This window comes from Ctenopharyngodon idella, chromosome 19 (genome assembly GCF_019924925.1).
Source record: "Ctenopharyngodon idella isolate HZGC_01 chromosome 19, HZGC01, whole genome shotgun sequence".
NCBI classification, from domain to species: domain Eukaryota; kingdom Metazoa; phylum Chordata; class Actinopteri; order Cypriniformes; family Xenocyprididae; genus Ctenopharyngodon; species Ctenopharyngodon idella.
In genome coordinates, this window is record NC_067238.1 from 11089160 (window position 1) to 11111557 (window position 22398).

Genomic DNA, 22398 nt, shown 5'->3' on the forward strand with positions numbered 1-22398 from the left:
TAGATTGCACATGTAGTTATGTAACTATTTGTTTTGCAATACAGTTTCACCTTCAGTGTTGCAACCTCTTTGCATATGTTTCACCATGTGGCCGTAAGTATCAGACTTGCAGTTTCACACCATCTTAATTACATAGTCAGCAAGTGTGGAGCATCCTGTGTTAAACACTGTGTGTGTGAAAAAATTAAATAAGAGAGAGAGAAAGTTTTTTGCTAAGTTCAGTTTTTACCAGAGCTTTATCATTTCAGCACTTTTAAATGCTCAGAGTTGTTTGGCTTTTTATTCATAGAAATGAGCTATGGTACTTCCTGTTCTTGTCATGCGTGGGTGCTACTAATCGCACGAAGATGAGCAATTCACAGAAACAGGCTTTAAGAAGAGGAATTCACAGAAACAGGCTTTAATCGGATAATCCACAGAATACAGGTTCGAATAATGGGGACAATACATCCACATAGCAAGTCTGACACAAGACCAAGAACAGAACCAAACAGAAAGTATTAATACTAATGAGATAATTAACAGGACAGGTGAAAGGAATCAATAATCAGACACACTGGGAAAATGACAAACACAGAAAGAACAGAACTGAAACACATTGAACAAAATGTAACCCTGACAGTTCTGAACAATTCTTTAAATAAAACTTTTACCAAGTGAGGTCAAAATGTAGAAGTGACCATCTAATATATTTTCTGCTATAAAAATGCAATTCATTTCCTCCTTTGGGTTTTTTTCTGACGAAGGCCACATATTCTAAAGTAAGATGAAGTGGCACCATATTAAAAAAAATATATATACTACCTATATACAGTATATGTACCTATATACCTATACATTGTGCCATTAGGACTTAAAAGTTTTGGAGAAATGTTTGCGGATGTAACATTTTATTATAAGAAACGTATGAATTAGAAAAACATTGATGACAGATAACAAAAAAGGTTCCTGTTTAGTTCAAGGTTATGAAATACCGGTTTCAAACTTTTGAGGCTTAAGTCTAGTCCAGACTAAAATGCATGTTTGAGCTGTTTTAACTGAAAGCAACTTGCACTGACATATATTTAAATATGTTAAAGTGCCATTGTTTTGTCTCAAAATGCACAACATTTTGAGCATTTTTAACCCTTATATGCATACCTCGAGTCTTTATCGAGCCGGGACATCATTCAAAACCCTCCTCCTCAATCATTTTTTTAAAGTTAGACATCAGCCTTCTTAGTATTCATCAATCAATTCATTATAAACAATATAACAAATAAAATATAAAACATAAAAAATCATAAAATATATAAAAAGTCATAAAATATAAAAGAAGGCCTGTTTTCCCATTCATTTTTGTAAAAACTGTATAGGGTCGCTAACGACCCGAGGTGTGTATCAGTGTATACATTTATATTATATTTATATTTATATTTTTTTCTGCACAATAATAATGGAATCTTTGATGACGGAATAAGCGCAATTCACCTTTATTCTACAAGGTGGCGATGTCTGATACACAATGATGAAGTGACATTTCATTCAGACAAAAAAACGAAAGAATAGGAAGTATCATTAGCAAAACGTGAAATGGCTCATGCAGGGTTCAGACTACACGATATTTTTGTCGGTCACGATAGTCACTGTGTTAGATTATACGATTTTGACTCCTAAAATCTCGTCATGTCTTGGACAAGAAACATGTCATCAGACTACACGTTGTTCATCGCATGCCGTCATTAACCGCGTGCGTGCTATCATCGAGAAGGCGGGACTATCGACTGACAGAAGGTGCAGTGAGTATAAACCATGGTACAAACAATGGCTAGCAGTGTGTTTTGCTCCGTCTTGTCGTCAGAAAATCCCAAAAGTGGAAACATATCTGGATTGCATGGATATTTGGATTTCCTCGAAAGAGAACTGAGGTAACATATGTTTTATTTACCTTTTTTCACTCTGTCGAGGTAACTTAGTCCCTCGAGGAAACATTATAAACACAGGAGTATTGTTGCCATAGCTCCACAAACATTTCCACCACTGTAAATTACACCAAACAGGAACGATACCATTGTCTCTCTTTCGTTTTGACATGTTTGAAAGCATGTAGGAAGGAGCTTCTGTGCTTCTATTGGCCAGTGTCACACATGTGACTGAACTCGTTGTGGCCGACCCAGAAAAAAAAATTAAACATGCTAGTCTTTCTGTCTTGAAGTCGTGAAGCATTGCAGACACGGCATCGGTTGTTGTCCACTATGACACACTACACGAGCTGAAATTATCTAATCTTGTGTCCCCACGCCCATTGTTGTTTACGAATCCCCACGACACCCTACGTCAAGCAGATCGTGGCAAAATCGGATTAAAATCGTGTAGTCTGAACCGGGAGTCAGCGATGTACTGCAGAGCAAGTAGGCCTAACGTACTGAACGCAATCAGAGTGTCACTGTCGCTTGATGGTGGATCTGGTGAAGCTGTCAGTGATCAAAATATGTTAAATGATTATTTAAAATGATTTTGAGAAAATGTTTTGAGATCGCGAATGGGCTAAATAGCCTACTCGCTATCTCAAGCATATTAAAAAAAAAGCTGAAGGTACTGAGAAATGAGCTCTGACGAGGACAGTGATGATTCCACAAAACATCTGCTCTAATCTGAAACCTTCCAAGCTCCAAAAAGTAACAAAATATGCTTTATTTTATTCTTCTGTAACTGTTAGTCTAATATCAGGGGAGTTTTATATTATCGCAACAGGTAGTGATCCATCCGTGTTAGATAGCCTATAGATCCAGGTCACTAAAGCTCAGAATATGTAAGAATGATTGGCGAAACATTCATGCATTTAAGGGTTAAAAAAAGCTCCTAATTGAACTAACATCTAAACCTGGCTTAATCTAAGCCCTGTCTGTGAAACCGTGCCACAGGTTTGGAAATGTTATGCAAGAAAAAAATGAATTCCCCCATGTGTTGTCCCAACTAGTCAAACACATTGAACAAAGAATTTCAAATTGAACAATATTTCTGAAATGTAAAGTTTAATAATATAATGGTTCAATAGTTCTGGCTTCATTTTGTGAATATATGATTTCCATTTTGTAAATATGTCTTCAAATTGAAACTGCAGAAGACGCAAACAGCAAAGAATAATTTTCACACTCTCATTTAAAAACATAAAAAGCATTTATTATTCAACTAGGCAACTTTTTCTAAGATAATGATTTTATTTATATTTATTCCAAATGCCAGATAAGCAAACATGACAAAGTTTGCTTCAAACTAATTTCTGTTAAACATTAGTCATACACTTAGCGTCTGCCGTCTTTGGAATGGAATCACAGCTTTCGTCCCTTGTGCGTTCCTGGTACTGGAGAAGGTGACTTTCCTCCATAAGAGCTCTATGAAAAATCCCTAACAGGTTTTGTTTGCAGTGTCGTCTAACATCCAGTCCCATGCAGAAGTACAGCAATGGGTTAATGCAGCTGTTGAAATAGGCTAAGTTTGAAACCAAACTCCATGCTGTTTTTACTGCCATGTTGTCTTTATTCACCAACTTGACCAGTCCTAGAAAGTGGTAGGGGGCCCAACATAGGAAAAAGGCACAGACCAGTACAGCAAGAATCCGAAGAGGCCTCGATTTGCCAGAGAGACGCGTTCTGCGTATCCCAATAGCAGCTAGTATGTAACAGATAAGGATGACCAGGAAGGGCAACAGGAATCCACAGATGAAACGAATGTAGTAATAGACATACATTGCTGAATTGCCCCCCTCTGCTGCTCCTTCTTCCTGTAAATGAAATCACACATTCATATTCACATATTTTCTATAATGTAGTAAATGCAGATTTGTGAGTAAAAAATACTGTTTCAGGCATTTGTGAAGCCATTCTGACCTTCACTGAGCATTGGCTTAAGTTCTTTTTAGGGAAGACCTGTCGGTACACAAAGTATGGTGAACTAAAGATCACCGCCAAAATCCAAACTCCCACGCTGACCACACGAGCAACACTTAGCATTCGTCGTTTCCTGGTGAACACTGGATGGCAAATGCAAAGCGCTCGATCCACACTGATAACAGCCAGAAGAAAAACACTGCAGAACATGTTGGCGTACTTGAAGAAGCCATTGAATTTACAGAGAAAGACCCCAAAAGGCCAGTGGTCATAGAAAAGATCTCTGATGAGTGAAGTGACTCGTGTCAGACAGAAGATCAGGTCAGCTACTGCGAGGTTGACCAACCATACATTAGTAACACTGGGATTCATGCGGAAGCCGGCAACCCAGATGACCACAGAGTTCCCGGTGGTGCCGAAGAGAATGATGATGGTGAGGAAGACAACGTTGACTTCTTTCATAATAGCATCAGTGTCCACTATAGTGTCCTCATGGTGGTTTGAGACCTCAGAGCGGGCATAATGGAGAACAGTTGTATTGGAGGTCATTCTACAGCCAAGAGAGATAAAGCCATTAATGTTCCTTCAGTTTTTCTGTTTAACAATAGATCTGTTCATTCATGCAAAAAATTGGTAAGCCAACTAGGAAGACTACTTTGCTACAGGAATTTCTAAAATGCTCAAAGAGATATTCAATATCAATATTTTCATTCAATATCAATGTCAATTTTCATAATTTTGCACAGAAGATGCACCATAATCTGTGTCAGACAAGAGAAAACCCTTTCGTGATTGTTATACCACAAGTGTATTCAAAGTACTGATCTTGCAAGCACTGCTAGATAAACACAATGGGAGTAGTCGTTTTTTGAAACTGATAGGGTGTACAGTTATAGATTATAAATATTTGGTAACACTTTACTTAAAGCCTTTATAATGCATTATAAAAGTTTTTTTACGCATTAATTATGCCTTGTAATGCACCTTATAATACATTGTATGATCCCATGAATAATCGTAACCACAGTTCTAATATATTATTATACATTGTTACACCTTTATAAAATATAATACATAAAAACAAATGACAAACAACCAATTTCAGATGTAACAAAGAATGTGCAAATATTATAATGCATTTTAACTTTGGTTATTATATATTATTAAACAATATAATGCACTACAGCGTACATTATGAATACATTTATACTGCATTATATAAAGGCTTTAAGTGAAGTGTTACCAGTTATTGAAAACTAGAGGCAGTAATGTAGAAAGAATACAATTTGACACTTTCAGAAAAAAAATATATATACACTATATTGCATGGCCTGGAAAAACAAGCAAACAAAAATAAACTATTACTATTAATAATCTGGTGATGAGTTGATGTAGGTGTTCTTACCTGTTCACAGCATAAGGCATTTTTACAAAACTGAACCACTGCTTATGTAATCCTTTGTGAATGGAAGTGTGTGTATTAGAGTAATATTTTGCTACGCCAATAAATAATTCAGTGGCTGGTTCTTTGACATCACACCAGGGTGAGCTCATCTCCACTTTTCACTAACTTTTCTGGTCATTAATAAGTATCTTCTCTGTAGGCAAAGATGAGACAAGCAGGAAGGGGGAGGAGACATCTACAAGTGTATCTATATAGCGATCTGTCACAATTACCCTGTGTCTGTGTTCATGGACTTTTATTTTGATATTCTTTTTGCCTTGTATTGCCTGTGTTCAGTTCCTGTTTGTTTAGTTCCTCTTTCCTTGGTTGCCATGGTTATTCATTGTTTCATTGATTAGTGTCTCACCTGTTCCTCATCATCCTGTGTATTTATCTTCTTTGTCTTGTGTTGAAGTTTTGTGCTGGTGTTTGTCTCTGATGGTTCCTGATGTTTATTAAATGTGAGTTCATCGTTCTTCTGCATCAAGCCTCTCTGTTTGGATTATCACGTCAAGCCAGCGCGTGACAGAACACAAGACCATCAGAAAGAAAGGTATGGAAATTGTAGATAAAAGGAGCTGAGCCTAGGAGAAATTGAGCTCCATTTATCAGAATGGGTGCCCAATGGGGTATTTTGTGGAAGATTTCCTCACTTATAGCCATATTGTTTCCTGGGATGACGTTACACTTATGGACTGTTTTTGGAGTGGCTTGGACTATGATTTTAGTTGGCTGATGTGATTACAACTGGAACCTTGCACAGTACATAGACTGTTTTTGAGTGGCTTATCATTTACTGTGGGAGATGCAGAAGAGGAACCTTGCAACCCCGCATTACCCATCACAGTCTTGTCAAGTCATGGCCGCCACACCAGAGTCTCGTCATGTCATGTTGAATGTCTAGAATGTTGTATTGCCTGTAATAAATATTGCAATAAAAACAAAACCAAGCAAGCCTCAATATCAATTTGTTTCCTCCTCTCATTCCTCCACTCTCACACGGTGTAAGCGGTTCCCCTCCCTCAGGTGGTGTCATGCAGAATGTAAGTCCTGTGTTTTTTTACAGTTTACAGTGTGAGCAGCCCCCCGTCGGCATGCAGAGCACAGAACATATGTTTCCTACTCTGTTTGAAATCAACAGAGTTGATTTCCTCTGAGTGATGAGCTGCTTTGAGTTCAGCATGAGTCATTGCAGCCTCTCTCACGATTCGTAGATACGTGGCATGCACTGCCAGCAGTGTCAGATTGGGTGGTGAATACAATAGAGAAAGGCTATATGCTTCAGTTTGCATGCAGACCACCCCCTTTCAGCAGTGTGATGACATCAGCGGTGTCGGACCAGAAGGCCCCAGTGCTGTAGATGGAAATCCACTCGCTCCTTGCCAAACGGGCGATAGAGGTGGTAACCCCGAGCTGAGAAAGAGAAATCCTTGACCATGTTCAGGCCAGGGATTGGTTCATACCTTTGAAGGCATGGTTTATCAGTTCAAAGTCCTACCCTTTGGGTTAGCTTTGGCCCCTCGCACTTTCACAAAGTGCGTGAAAGCAGCTTTATCCCTTCTCAGACTGGGTGGCATTCGCATTCTTAATTACTTGGACGATTGGTTAATCATGGCCTATTCTCAGGATGTTCCAGCAGTGGTTTCCAGAGCTCGTGAATGTTAGGTGTGTTGCAATGGGTGATGAATAGTACAGCGGAAGCTAGAACCCCTTCTACTATTTGCCTGTATGCTTACAAATAGGCAGTATTTGTGGCTTGGTTGCTTAGTGCAGAATGAAGACCCACTGGTTTGTCCATTTGCCCTGTGTAACCCGGTGTACTGTATGTGGCTGCTATTGCAGTATTTCATGCCCAGGTAGAACAATGCTCAGTCAGGAGGCATAATTTAATTATGGGTTTTTTGAAGGGAGAAAGGCGGTTGAACCAGTGGTGTACTGCACATCTGTGAGCCCCCCCGAAACATAAATTAAAATAGCCTATTAGTTTAGTCAAAAACCTAAAAGGAAAATGAAAATAAATTTGGTTAATCAATTAATTAATTAAATAAAATGCATTTAATAATCAACAATCAAATAAAAGTTTGAAAATAAAACATTTAGCTATATAAGGAAGTTTTATATAAACATTTTAATATAATTGTTTCTACTCCAATTTGTTGGTTAAATATAAACATTTAAATGATGGCTGTATACTTAACATCCATTAACGAAGACAACAACAGGTTAAGTCAAAATATAATAAATATACAGTGCTGTATATTAAATACTATTTTAGGGTATAGCTTTATGGTCATTGAATGGCTTTTCTGAGGTAATGAGGTAATGTGGCGTTACGTGACATTGTTCACAAGCTGTTTTATTTACGTCTTTCCGCGGTTGAAATTGATCGATTACGCAATAGTTTGATACGCGATACATTTCGGGAAGTTGCTCTGTATCTTTCAACATTCTTTCTGCTGTTCATTCATGTTTACTTGCTGCTGTAATAGTAGTAAAGAGGAAGAGATTAGTTCACGCTTGATACGCGCTAAGTCTGAGCTGAGCCTGAGGCGCTATGGAAGCAATTGTTTTCCGTCACTGAACAATTGCCCCCCCCAACAGAATTGCATGAAAAAAAGGTCGAAAATGCGTGCATAAAGTTATTGTGAAATATAAACTTGCAATTCTGAGAAAAAAGTAAGTCTTTTCCCCCTCAGAATTGAACTTTATATCTCTCAATTCTGAGAAAAGAAGTCAGAATTGTTTTCGACAGAATTTAAAACTTGAGAAAGACTCTGTTTCATATTAAAGCAGAGTTTATTGTTATTATTGGATGGGTGCGCTACAAATTTTAGTGGAGTTTTGTTCGCATCAACAGAAAAAAAGACAGACTGAAAGATTGATCTTGAAAATACATATAGGCTATCAATGATAATAATAATAAAAAAAGAAAATCGACATATTTGTGGTTTTAATCACGATGTGCACGAATTAGAACGCAGTCAAAACGTGAGGAGAAGCTCCAAACCTCGTTGTTTCAGTCAATGATTTCAGCCCTCCAAAACTATTTCGATCAAAAACAAAAATTGCTGTTTCGGCCACAAATTTTCAGTAATTTCGATCGGTGCATCAAATGATATAGGCCTAAACTAAATTCATGTATTTACAGTAAAAAAATAAAGAAATAACTCTAGACTTATTGGCTAGGCAACATTTGGACTTTATACATTCCGGTAGCTGACCGTTAGCAGAGCTGGCGATGGGGTAAATACGTTTGTGCAAAGTATAATAATATTAATAATAATAATAACAACGATGTCTCAGCAAAGACCAAACATATTTATTTGTCTCAGTTAACGGCACACGTCCGCTAACAGTAACACAGCGCGTCAAGGCTTGCTGTTGTCTTGGCTACCTTACAAACGGGTGAAGGAAACAGTGGTGAATTTTCCCCCATTTTGTGATAATTTAGCACTATTTTCTATGATCTTCTGCTTTCATTTTTTGGGCTTCACTTGGATGCTTTATTTTCATCTTTAGACAATTGAGTTCAATTGAGTTAAAAAAAACAAAACAAAGGCTACATAGTAAATAGGTGAATCTGCGACGGGGCCCATCATAGGGTGGGGGCCCCCACGCACCGCGGGGGCTGCGGGGGTGTCCCGTACGCCCATGGGTTGAACCCCCTTGTCCTTCTATGATGCCTGTTTAGGACCTTTGCTAGGTTTTACCATCTAGAAATCCTTTTTTGCACTGCATGTGTTATCTGTGCAAGGTCATTTGAGCTAGGTAGCTATTTGCTGCCCATATATGCCTAGGCTATGCCACCTACTTGGCAAGAGATGGTTTCAACTAGGTCGTATGCCTGGAAATTGCGTTCCTATACATGCGTTCCGGCGCGGCCATTCTGTGAATGCTATTTCTGACCATTACTCTATTAGAAGTTGGCTAAGAGGGGCTTTTGCACAAGGTAGGAACTTAGTTATAGGAACTAGCCACCAGGGTGGTTCCCCAAGAACTAATAGTTCCCCTATAGGGCCATTTTCCTGGTTGCATTTGCACCACCAGTAGGAACTATGAAGTGATGTGAGCTGTGTTGTGACTGTTATTTTGACGGCGCGCTGGACATTTATTGTGACAGCGCTGAGAACGCCAGAGCCTGAGCACACAGCGCTCACATTCTCCATTTTCATTGGTTTACAATTTGTTTAACAGCCTGTCTAATATGTTATAGATAGAACTGTTATACAGAGAAAGAAGACAATATATGAAAAAGTATTAGCGTTTGCCGTGTGGTTGATGTCCAATGTCACTAGTTGAGCAAAAATACATTATCATGTTTCGCTTTGTCCTCTCAAAGTTGGGTTGGATTTTCTCCTTGAATCGAGAGGTCCATCTATCACTGTTTTCCATGTTCATAGAGTTAGTTTGTGGAGTAAATATAGGCTATAAACTGTATGTAAAAATGTTTTTTAAAAATGGCGGGTGCCTGTGTTTCGCGTGCGTTCGGACAATCAGCATACACTTACGTTATTGGTAGTTCTTATAGTGCTGGTTTAGACCCTACTCTGAAGTAGGAGCTAATTTAGTTCCCCCAAAAGGAGTTCCTATAACTAAAATCATTATTAGTTCCTGCAGTGTGAACACGGCAAATCCAGGTACTTCCGCCAGTGGTTCTAGGAACTAAGAAAAGGTTCCTCCGGTGCAAAAGCCCCTAATGACAACATGTGTTGGCAACTAACCGCGCATGTGAAATAACTTAAATACACAGTGGAGCAGTTTATTCTCACGTTTAGTTGTCACTGATGGCTTTTATGCAACTATGCTGACTCTGCCATGTTCTGTTTTATGCCAGTGATGCTGTCATTTATTCCTTGAGTTGTATAGCGCCAGCTGTTGTATAGCGCCAGCAGTGCTGCTGCTTTCAGTCTATGTGTCTGCTTAAAGCAATGCTTCAGACTTACACAAGTTTATATTGGCATGCTACTGATTGGCAGGTATTGAGAGTGCCAGTATTGTGCTGAATTCCTATCCCCGCCAAATTATTACCCCCCTAGTATTGGTAGGTTTAGGATTAGGTGTGGGGGAGGGTTTAGGATTAGGCAATCAGATAGCGACTTCAACGAGGGGGGTAATAATTTGGCAGGGAGTCGAAATTCGGCACAACACCGGCGCCACCCCAAGCTCTCACCAGCTACTTCACTCTAGTGGTTTCGCCTAGGTTCGCTAGTCGGTTTGCGACATACTGCTCTCATTGGACAGTGGGAGTAAGTTGCCGTGTTTCAGTCTCCAGAGTCTTATAGATGCAACTCTGCAAGTGTATAATGCCTAGTAATTTAAAATCTGTTCAAATTTTAAAAGTTTTATACAATAGCCTATTTAACAGAAATGTCTTCAAATGACATTTTTGTTCACATCATTTTGCAATATTGCTCAGCATTCAATGCTGCAGTGTCACTACATTTAGTTTTATTTCATTATGTTCAGCCATGCTATGAGGACCTACACTATATTAACAAAAGTATTGGGACACCCCTCTAAATCATTGAATTCAGGTGTTCCAATCACTTCCATGGCTTCAGGTATTTAAAATCAAGCACCTAGGCATGCAGACTGTTTCTACAAACATTTGTGAAAGAATGGGTCGCTCTCAGGAGCTCAGTGAATTCAAGCGTGGTACTGTGATAGGTTGCCACCTGTGCAACAAGTCCATCCGTGAAATTTCCTCACTACTAAATACTCCACGGTCAACTGTTAGTGGTATCATAATAAAGTGGAAGCAATTGGGAACAACAGCAACTGGAGTGGTAGGCCATGGAGTACATGGAGTGGTAGGCCATGTAAAATCACAGAGCGGGGTCAGCGCATGCTGAGGCGCACAGTACGCAGAAGTCGCCAACTTTTTGCAGAGTCAATAGCTACAGACCTCCAAACTTCGTGTGGCCTTCAGATTAGCTCAAGAACAGTGCATAGAGAGCTTCATGGAATGGGTTTCCATGGCTGAGCAGCTGCATCCAAGCCTTGCTCTCCAAGATGTGCTCTCTTGAGTGACAAATCACACTTCTCTGTCTGGCAATCCGATGGAGAAGTCTGTGTTTGGCGGTTGCCAGGAGAATGGTACTTGCCTTACTGCATTGTGCTAAGTGTAATGTTTGGTGGGAGGGGGGATTATGGTGTGGGGTCATTTTTCAGGGGTTGGGCTTGGCCCCTTAGTTCCAGTGAAAGGAACTCTTAATGCTTCAGCATACCAAGACATTTTGGACAATTTCATGCTCCTAACTTTGTGGGAACAGTTTGGGGATGGCCCCTTCCTGTTCCAACATGACTGCTCACCAGTGCACAAAGCAAGGTCCATAAAGACATGGATGAGCGAGTTTTGTGTGGAGGAACTTGACTGGCCTGCACAGAGTCCTGACCTCAACCCGACATAACACCTTTGGGATGAATTAGAGCGGAGACTGCGAGCCAGGCCTTCTTGCCAACATCACTGCCTGAACTTACAAGTGCGCTTCTAGAAGAATGGTCAAAAATTCCCATAAACACACTCCTAAACCTTGTGGAAAAGCCTTCCCAGAAGAGTTGAAGCTGTTATAGCTGCAAAGGGTGGGTCAACTCCATATTAAACCCTACGGATTAAGGCAGGCGTCCCAAAACTTTTGGCAATGTAGTGTATAAATGTTTAGGTTTTTCAATGCATCATAATCACAGAAGACATTTGAAGTGGGAAAACATGTTGTGGCCTTTGAGAAACTGCAGCAGAAGCTTTTTTTCATTGGCATGCATTTATTGCACAGGTAAATATTACAGAGAAAAGAAACAGAATGATAAATAAACTCAGAATGACCTCAATCTTCATGCAGACATGGTCTAAAAATTATGTTAGGCCCATAATAATTTGCTCTTTCTCTTCCTACCTTAGGTAGTCTTATCTACATCATCTTAATAACTAACAAACATATATAGGCTAACATAAGCAATCATTAAAATGTACTGTTGCATAAATTCATAAATCATAATACATGTAATGCATTACATTATCTTAAATTAATTTTAATTTTACAATATTCATATAGGCTTCAACTACTGATTAAAGAAGACCAGACACTGAAGTAGATTCATTTTTCATTCTGTAAGATATTTATAAAAAAAAAAAAAAAAAAAAAAAATGCATTTAAACGCTATTTGATAGACCTGACAAATGAACAAGAAAAAAGAGTGTAAAAACTCTTAAACTTTAGTGACACATTGAGTCTTTGGAATGGAACTACAGCTTTCTTCCCCAGTGCCCTTCTGGGACAGGGATTGGCCTTCCTCCATAAAAGCTCTGTGAAAAATCCCAGACAGACTTTGGTTGCAGCGTCGACTAACATCCAGTCCCATGCAGAAGTACATCACCGGATTAATGCAGCTGTTGAAATAGGCTAAGTTTGAAGCCATACTCCATCCTACTTTTACCACCTTGTTGTCTTCATTCACCAATTTGACCAGTCCTAGAAAGTGGTAGGGGGCCCAGCATAAGAAAAAGGCACAGACTAGTACAGCAAGAATCCGAAGAGGCCTCGATTTGCCAGAGAGCCGCGTTCTGCGTATCCCAACAGCAGCTAGTATGTAACAGATAAGGATGACCAGGAAGGGCATCAGGAATCCACAGATGAAGCGAATGCAGTAATAGACATACTTGGCTGAATTGTCACCCTCTGCTGCTCCTTTGTGCTGCAAAAAAAAAAAAAAAAAAAAGATGACATACATTAATATATTTACTGAATATAATCATTATATAATAATGTATATGCATGATTTTGTGCAGCCATTCTGACCTTCAGTGTGCAGTGGCTCAAGTTATTCTTGTCAGGGAAGACCTGCCGGTACACAAAGTACGGTGAACTAAAGATCAACGACACAATCCAAACTCCCACACTGACCACACGAGCGGCACATAACGTCCGTCGTTTCCTAGTAACAACTGGGCACCAGACGCAGAGTGCTCGATCCACACTGATGACAGCCAGAAGAAAAACACTGCAGAACATGTTGGCGTACTTGAAGAAGCCATTGAACTTGCAGAGAAAGACCCCAAAAGGCCAGTGGTCATAGAAAAGGCTTGAGATTACTGATAGGACTCGTGTCAGGCAGAAGATCAGATCAGCTACTGCAAGATTGACCAACCACACATTAGTGACTTTGGGCTTCATGCGGAAGCCGGCAACCCAGATGACCACAGAGTTCCCAGTGGTGCCGAAGAGAATGATGATGGTGAGAAAGACAATGCTGACCTCATTCATGATGACTTCGATGTCCACTGTAGTGTTCTTATGGTGGTTTGAGACCTCAGAGTGGGTGTGAAGGAGAAGAGTTGTATTGGAAGTCATTCTACAACCAAGACAAGATAAATAAGTAAATGTTACTTTAGTTTAAACAATAGATCTGTATTGATACTTCTAAGACAACTTGTAAGACTAATTTGGCAATTTCTAAAATGCTCAAAGAGACAAAATTTTCATTATTTTGTAAGATGCAACCACGATATGCATCAGGCGGTAGAAAATCACTTTGCAGTCTAATGTGGTTTTAGGAGCACCCGTTACACCAAAAGTGTATTCAAATTGTGGTTACTTAACAGCAATAACAAGGGATGCACTGATGTATCAGCCAATAATTGTCTCGGCCAATTGTTTAAAAACAGCTGATGATCAGGGCCGATTAACATGAAACTATCAGTAGGCTATCCTTATCTGTATTGGCAGAGATAATTCTAAATAATCGGATATTGGTATATTGCCATAGAAATGTTATATCAGTGCATCACTAAAAACAAGGTCAGTTATATATTTTAAATTACTCTATGAAATCACAGATACAAACATTCAAGATTTTATAAATCATAGTTACTTTATCCCAGTGTTGTTGTTAACACAACTGTTGCCCTGCTTCAGATATGTTAGCTGTATTAAAACGGGAAGCTGTGCATTGTCTGGATACCAAAGTAGTAGTAGTAGTAGTAGTAGTAATAGTAGTAGTAATACAAAAAACTTGTTGGTTCAAAATGAGGACAGAAATATAGATCATCTTGTTAGGAATTGGTGTGGAATTTCTTACCTGTACACATCAGTGTTTTCACAAATCAGGCCAAACCATCAATCTTGAGAGAAACAACACCGAAAGAACAGCTGTGTATGACTATTAAAATGTAATTTTGCTATGCTGATAAATAAATCTGTGGCTAGTTCATTGGCATCACTCGCAGTTGTTCCCTTCTCCCTTTTTCAGCGTAGCCTAATTGATCAGGCCATTTGTGTGTTTTCACTGAAGACAGATAAGAGAAAGGCGGAAAGGGGGAGGAGCAAAAAACCTTTGTTTTTGTTTTTTATGTAAACAAATGTTGTAAGTAAAGTGTGGCTTTGGCACATTCATGTATTATTCATGTTTATATTGCATATTTAAGTATGGTACTTAGCATACACAAAGACACAACAAAGATTTCACAACAAGGTATAACATAAAATATTTTTGTGGAAAAAAAAACAAAAAAAAATGTGTTATAAATATAAGTAATTCAATCAAAGCTAAAGTTAAATAAAAAAAAAAAGCTAATGTTCAGCTAAAGGTTTCATTGTACCTCCCACATAAAAAGATAGGCTTTTAAGGAAACGCATCAAGCGCATAGTCTTAGTCTTTTTAAATAACAAAAAAAATATATATATATATATATATATATATATATATATATATATATATATATATTGTGCCATTGACTTTAGACCAGGCTTTTGTTGGTCAATGGCGCAGTCGTTTTCAGTTGCCTCAAAATTTCAATGCGCCAACAACGCGCCTGAACACACCTCGTTTTTAGACCAGCACGACCATGGGCGAACAGATGGGTGCAAGTGCATTTGCTATTTTAACAACGTGGCCGCTGGACGTGAAGATGATAACTGCGTCGAGCTGAAACTAGCAAGAAACACTTGCATTGCACCTGGCATCGCATTGCACCAGGTGTATGATAGGGCCCAATGAATGTAAATAGTATAAATTCATATTAATTTTAAATGAACACTAAATGGAATGCCTCTTTTTGTGAGTGGAATGCCTCTTTTGTAATTATTTATATTCATATATTTATAAATTACCTTAATTGTGCTGCATATGATATGCAAATATTGCTGTAAAAGGTATATTTATTATTATATTATTATTATATTTATTTATATATACTTTCCAGCCTATTTACTTATTTATTCACTTATTTATAAAATTTGTTACATATGAGAAATGTTTTCTTGCACATAGGATAATTGTTGTAAAGTGGGAGATTGATTTTGCGCTGAATAGGATTGCATTTAGGGGCCGTTTACATGACACCATTTTCAACTAAAAACTTTTTATGCATTTTGGCCGTTCATTTACACGTGAAAGTGACAAGCGTCCGAGGTGAAGCCAGGGTGCCTGGGGACTGAGACGGAGCCGGTGGGACTGAGGACCAAGGCAGAGCTGCAGGGAAGGCAGAGCCAAAGGGGTGGAAGGATAAAGCGCAGCTGAAGACCCGCAAGTCCGTGGTGCAGGCGAGGGACAACTGACCAAGGCGAAGCCGGAGGGATGACAGAGCCTGGTGGAGACGTAAGGACGATGGTCCCAGGTGGAGCCTAGGGAAGGAGGGAGGAGCCAAGGTGGAGTCGACTGGGCTGAAGAGAATGAACACCCGTAAACTGAAGCGCTTTGCTAGAAGGTTAATTAACTCAACGGAACAAGTCCTCTATAAGATAATTCAGATATTTATACAAAATAATCATAATATTACAACTTATATTTGCACAAAATCATGCACAGATGAACTTAAACTAAGTTACAGAATGTAGCTCCTGTTGTGGATGCGTTCTTCCCGTAACAACACGCTGAAACACAGCAACTAAGCACAAAGAATTCACAACATTTTATTACAATAGTGTGTACAATTATAATGTTATGTATATTACAGCCCCAATCATAGTTATTAATGTTTTGCATTGCTGTTTGAGAGCTCACACTGAAGCTAAAGATGATCAGTACATTAAAGCGCTGCAGGTTATTTAAGTCAACGCATCCTATATGAGATTAATCAGATATTTATAATACATAAATTTAATATTACAACTTATATCTGCACAAAATGATGCGGATGCACAAGTGAAGCTTGAACTAAGTTATGTGCTAATCAGAATGTTTAACTCCTGTAGTAGACGCACTCTTCCCACAACAACACGCTAAAACAACAACTAAACACATTGAATTCACAATGTTTTATTACAATAGTGTTCTCATTATAATGTTATGTAAATGACAGTCCCAGTAGTTATATATGTTGTGCATTGCTGTTTGACTGCCAGTGGTCCCTTCTGATTGAAGCCAACCGTTTATTCTGCCGATCTCCTTTGGGATCTAATAAAATTGTAGTTCGGGGTTTCTCTGATGACTGTTGTTGCAGCTAACAGCACAACATATCCCAGGGATATTGTAACCTTGTTGTGAACGTTCTGGGAGTGTTTCATTGATCTTCCTCTGGTAGTTGTGGCTGCTGTGACCATAGCATGGACCATAGACTGAAACAGATCGCACAGCTGTGACTGGGCACAAAAATGGCAGCGATAAAGCACTTTGATGTCACATGGTCCTCCTAATGAATACTCTGTTTACACGGAGACAATAACATTTTAAAAAACTTGAACTTTGAAATGCGTTTTCAAAATTTTTTACACAGTAAACTGATTCACGAGCTAGGGAGCTGATTGAGACGCACCCTGAGTGAACTGAGAGAGGAATGCTAGGACGAATCTCTAAAATAAATGCTTCATTGTGCTGACAACTAGTAGTGAAGTTTACTAGGTTATTGCAGAGAAATCATATTCAATATCAAGTCCATCTCATTTCAGTGGTTATGCAAATGTGCAAATTATCTTTTCGAAAAGTTTCACATTATAACACAGGTTCTGTGAAATTATTATCAACTTAAGTTCTGACTAGTGTAGTGCAGTATTGCTTTTCTTCACATCATTTTGCAATATTGCACAACTTTTAATGTTGCAGTATCACTGCAGATGTTAGTTTCAGTGTGCTCAGTCATGCTATGAGGACCTAAAAGTTTAGTAGACATTTAAACCGGGAAAACAAGTTTGTTTTTTGCTTTTTCTGATGGAGAGAAATTGCATCAGAAGCTTTTTTACACTGTGCATTTATTGCAATAGTAAATATTACAGAAATAAAAAATATAATTAAAAATGAGCTTACATTAACCACAGTTTTCATACAAAACTGATAAAAAATGGTTCCTTCCCTTATATTAGGCCACCAATAATTTCTGCTTTCTCTTCCTGCCTCAGGTGGGCTTATCTATGTCATCCTGATAATTAACAAACATACACATGTAGACAAACATAACCGATCATAAAAATGTACAATTATTGCATAAACATTTGTATAAAAATAATTACACATATTACAAATGATCTTATTTTGACTATTTTGCAATATATTTCATATAGGCTACTACTGATGAAAGCTAACCAGAAGACCAGACACTGAGGTATGTTAATTTTTTAATGTGTCAGATACTAATAAAAATTCTGATAGACCTAAAAAATGAAAGTTAAATCTCTTAAACTCTAGTGACACACTCAGTCTTTGGAATGGAACTACAGCTTTCTTCCCCAGTGCCCTGCTGGGACAGGGATTGGCCTTCCTCCATAAGAGCTCTATGAAAAATCCCAGACAGAGTTTGGTTGCAGCATCGACTAAAATCCAGTCCCATGCAGAAGTACAGCACCGGGTTAATGCAGCTGTTGAAATAGGCTAAGTTTGAAGCCATACTCCATCCTACTTTCACCATCTTGTTTTCTTTATTCACCAATTTGACCAGTCCTAGAAAGTGGTAGGGGGCCCAGCATAAGAAAAAAGCACAGACCAGTACAGCAAGAATACGAAGAAGCCTCGATTTGCCAGAGAGCCGCGTTCTGCGTATCCCAACAGCAGCTAGTATGTAACAGATAAGGATGACCAGGAAGGGCAACAGGAATCCACAGATGAAACGAATGTAGTAATAGACATACTTGGCAGAATTTCCAGCTTCATCTGCTGCTCCTTTATCCTGTAAATGAATTCATAAATATATATTCATACTTATTAAATATGATTTTTATGCAAGGTGGTACATGCAGTAATTTATAAAGCCATTCTGACCTTCAGTGTGCAGTGACTCAAGTTATTCTTGCCAGGGAAGACCTGCCGGTACACAAAATAAGGTGAACTAAGGATCACCGCCACAATCCAAACTCCCACACTGACCACACGAGCAGCACATAACGTCCGTCGTTTCCTGGCAAACAATGGCCACCAGACGCACAGCACTCGATCCACACTGATGACAGCCAGAAGAAAAACACTGCAGAACATGTTGGCGTACTTGAAGAAGCCATTGAACTTGCAGAGAAAAACCCCAAAAGGCCAGTGGTCATAGAAAACTTTTTTGAGGAGCGAAGTGATTCGTGTCAGGCAGAAGATCAGGTCAGCTACAGCCAGATTGACCAACCAAACGTTAGTGACGTTGGGCTTCATGCGGAAGCCGGCAACCCAGATGACTACAGAGTTCCCGGTGGTGCCAAGGAGGACGATGATGGCGTAGAAGACAACGTCCACTGTTGTTTTCTCATAGTGGTTTGGGATTTTAGAGTTGGAGTGAAAGGACAGAGTTGTGTTCGAGGTCATTCTACAAGCAAGACAGATAAATCCTTAAAAGGTGCTTTTTCAGTTTGGTTTACGGGCAACCTACATAAGCTTATGCACTCAACTTTGATCTGCCCACGCACTCTGTACAAATTAAGCCTGTGGTTGCCATGCAAGTCTCACAAGCTTCAACACACAGATAGATAAACATGATGAGAGTTGTCTGGCAACCAAGAGGGTCTAGGTTATTAAACTGATAACGTTTACTTAGAAGTCATAATAGGAGCATTGTTTTCAGCTATAGATTTCGAATTTCCCTACTAAATTATAGGAAACCAGTACAACTTATTTGACTTCTCTCCTCCAATTACATTTAGGATTTCATTCACACCTTATTCACACTTTAATAAATGTATTTTATTTATATTTTATTTAAATTAAACGAATTATTGAAGTTTTATTTACTTTATATATATATATATATATATATATATATATATATATATATATATATATATATATCTATCAGTGGCGTGGGGTCCATATAAGCTGCGAATGCTCTGCATACCCAAGCCATTCGTGGACTCGGCGATTAATATTAACATTATAAATTATGATTAAATCCCTTGTTTGAGGTGTACCATAAAGCCTACATGATTGGTAATGCGTATGTAACTGTCCATAATTTATTTACTTGCCAAACAACGGTAATTTTCTTTAAATCTGCCAGTTACGGAGACTTCCGGGTAAGCTGATCTACGGCAGCTTTTGCGCCTTCACGCTTTTGTTATGGAACGTCATCATCGTCCCGCGTTCTCATTGCTTTGCTGGTCTATGGCGGATTTCATGGCAGGCTAAGCTGTGAGCGGATCACTCGCCCAAGGGAGAAATTGAGCTTTGCTGCCAGATCTCGATCACTGAAAATCACATTGTATTTGATACAAAACCTACTAGACTAAATCAAATGGGAGGAAAAAAATCATAACTAAAACTATTAAAAAGTATTTCATTTTCTCCATAGGGAATTTTTTTTTTGTAATGAAAACGTAAAAATTGTTTAAGGGGCCGTTCACATATCGCGTCTTTTGCGCGCTCAAATTCGTTATTTCAAATGTAGGCGCGCGGCAGGCGCGCTTATAATGGAAGCGATGCATTCGCTACATGCATGCGGTGCGTTTTCCAGGCGTATCGAGATGAAAAATTCTCAACTTTTCAGAATGCTGCAAGCGCACCGCAGGTCATGTGACAAGAACCAACCGATCAGCTTTGACCTTTCCATAACAAAACATCGAAAGCTCAGCCGAACAGCTGATCATAGCTGTACAAAGTGGTTTTTGTATCTCATCTCCATTAATATATCTAGTAGTAAAGCTAATGCAAGGGCTAGAAATCAATTTATCCTTTGCTGAAACTTCCTCGTCGTCTTCGAGAGCGCGGTTCATGGTTGCATAGCAACGACAGACGTATATATACAGAAATATATATTGTTTAAATTGTTACTGCCTTTAGTTATTATTTTGGAATAAATGTAAAAATGTGTAAAAACACTAACTTGATGAAATTTATACTTGGTTTTAATAAACATAACATTACATAGTGTAAAAATAACAACATAGAATTGTATTTGGTCTCTCTTTTTATGTAATGTTAACTTAAAATTGTGTAACAGTGACATAAATGAGGACTTTGCCTCCTCATTTTGAAACACCACTGCAGACCACTGACACACACACACACACACACACCAGATTCAATAAAAAAATTAAGTTTGTCTTTTATCCTTATTTGTAAAATAGTACTTCTTTCAAAAAGGTGAACTAAGTCTGGTGATGAATTTCTATGTTCTTACCTGAACAGTGACGATGAGCTTTTTTTTTCTTTTTTCTAACCAGCCCAAACTGTTGTTCTCAGGATAATCAGCATTCCATAATCCTTTGTGAATATGTTCAGCATAGACTATGTTTGAGTATTAAATAGTCATTGTACCACCAATGTGCAGATAAACATACAAGCAACTTCAGTGACATCTCAACTTCAGTGATACATTTTCACTGCATCTTTTGCCCAGTCATTCTAAAACGTGCAATTTGACAACAACCCCAGGCAGGAAGAGGGTGGAGATGTGCAAAGTTTGTCTACAAAGAGATTCTATTCTGCACTAGAGTACTCCACAAAGCCATTTAAATAGCTAAAGTGTATGCTAAAGGCTATTCAAGAACATAAACAATGCATTTCCTTGGCACAATGTGTGTATGAGGCAAACTCAGGAATTTTTACTACTGTATATTTAATAATATTATAAGTCTGCATAAATTATTAACCTTTTGAGCGCTACGGTCCCACATATGGGATTTTTATTTCTGTGCCCCGAGAGTACGGTCCCACATATGGGACTTAGAACATTCAGTAACGTCACATAACTGCCAGATTCAAACTGTGCTTTTGCACTTTGACTGGTTCAGAGCCCGAGACGGACGCGTTCAGCGCTTGTCATTTATCACAACTACTCTGTGTTTTCAACCACATAATGTTTCAGGCATTTAAATACACATAAGCTCTAGTAAAATAATACATGTAGAGTTTGTAAAATACACACTGATGACACACTCTATTCTTCTCCCAGTTCACCTGCTACTTGCATGTATTTCTGGGGAGAAACCGATGAATTCACGTGCTGTAAATCCGACTGACAAACTAAGATGGTGGAGACCATCTCACATTATAGATCAAGATCACTTATAAAGGTTTTTAAACTACAAAACACAATCACACGTATTTGAGAATCGGAATATCAGATAGTTGATGACATGGTAAGCAAGTTTGTGAACGTTTTTAATAAAAAAGGTGGTGGATCCAAAATGCTCAATATTCATATTCATGCATTTTATTCATATTTCATGTTAATCATGTAATCATTTATGGCTTACAATTTATCAATATTATCTTTGATTTCATATAATCATGTAATCATACCCTATGGTTATTTTTCATTATATTTTCATCTTCTCAAGGTATTATTTTTTGAGAGTATGCTTGCTATATTCAGTTGTTCTTTAAGTGTTCCAATGTGACAAGTTAATATTGACACGTTTGTGATTAGATATTGGATGCATGCCAAGTACTGCAGAAGCGATAATGTTTTCAGATTTGAACTTGATGTACCTTTGTATCAAAATCTGTTTCCATTTCTGCAGACATGGGATAATGCAAGATCTGCAATGTTCTCTTAAAGATGTCAAAACACCTTCTGTATCTATTTTCATCTATCTTTGACATTTAACCAGTCATTCTGACCTAGCCGTTACACCAACATAATGGATAAGTCCGTTTGACCTTTTCTTATTAGACGAAAACATAAGTTTAAGCAGGTGTAAGTTTCCTCCTTCTGCTTCTACTCTTTCTGCTTCTGCTTTATCT

General features: G+C 38.4%; 3 protein-coding genes across 3 annotated transcripts; all 3 read right to left on the bottom strand.

Moving 5' to 3' along the window:
• Positions 1-3006: 3006 nt before the first annotated feature.
• Positions 3007-5446, bottom strand: LOC127501235 (formyl peptide receptor 2-like). Its single transcript, XM_051873145.1, has 3 exons — positions 5275-5446; positions 3870-4419; positions 3007-3763 (listed from the first exon to the last, which is right to left on the bottom strand). Exons 1-3 carry the CDS (start codon positions 5421-5423, stop codon positions 3266-3268), a joined length of 1197 nt encoding a protein of 398 aa, XP_051729105.1. The 5' UTR covers positions 5424-5446; the 3' UTR covers positions 3007-3265.
• Positions 5447-12917: 7471 nt separating this feature from the next.
• Positions 12918-13998, bottom strand: LOC127501291 (formyl peptide receptor-related sequence 3-like). The gene has a single exon (XM_051873235.1). It carries the CDS (start codon positions 13659-13661, stop codon positions 13050-13052), a length of 612 nt encoding a protein of 203 aa, XP_051729195.1. The 5' UTR covers positions 13662-13998; the 3' UTR covers positions 12918-13049.
• Positions 13999-16204: 2206 nt separating this feature from the next.
• On the bottom strand, positions 16205-21171 carry LOC127501506 (C3a anaphylatoxin chemotactic receptor-like). The gene is made up of 3 exons (XM_051873503.1): positions 20831-21171; positions 18499-19024; positions 16205-18406 (listed from the first exon to the last, which is right to left on the bottom strand). Exons 2-3 carry the CDS (start codon positions 19021-19023, stop codon positions 17918-17920), a joined length of 1014 nt encoding a protein of 337 aa, XP_051729463.1. The 5' UTR covers position 19024; positions 20831-21171; the 3' UTR covers positions 16205-17917.
• Between the last annotated feature and the right edge of the window lie 1227 nt (positions 21172-22398).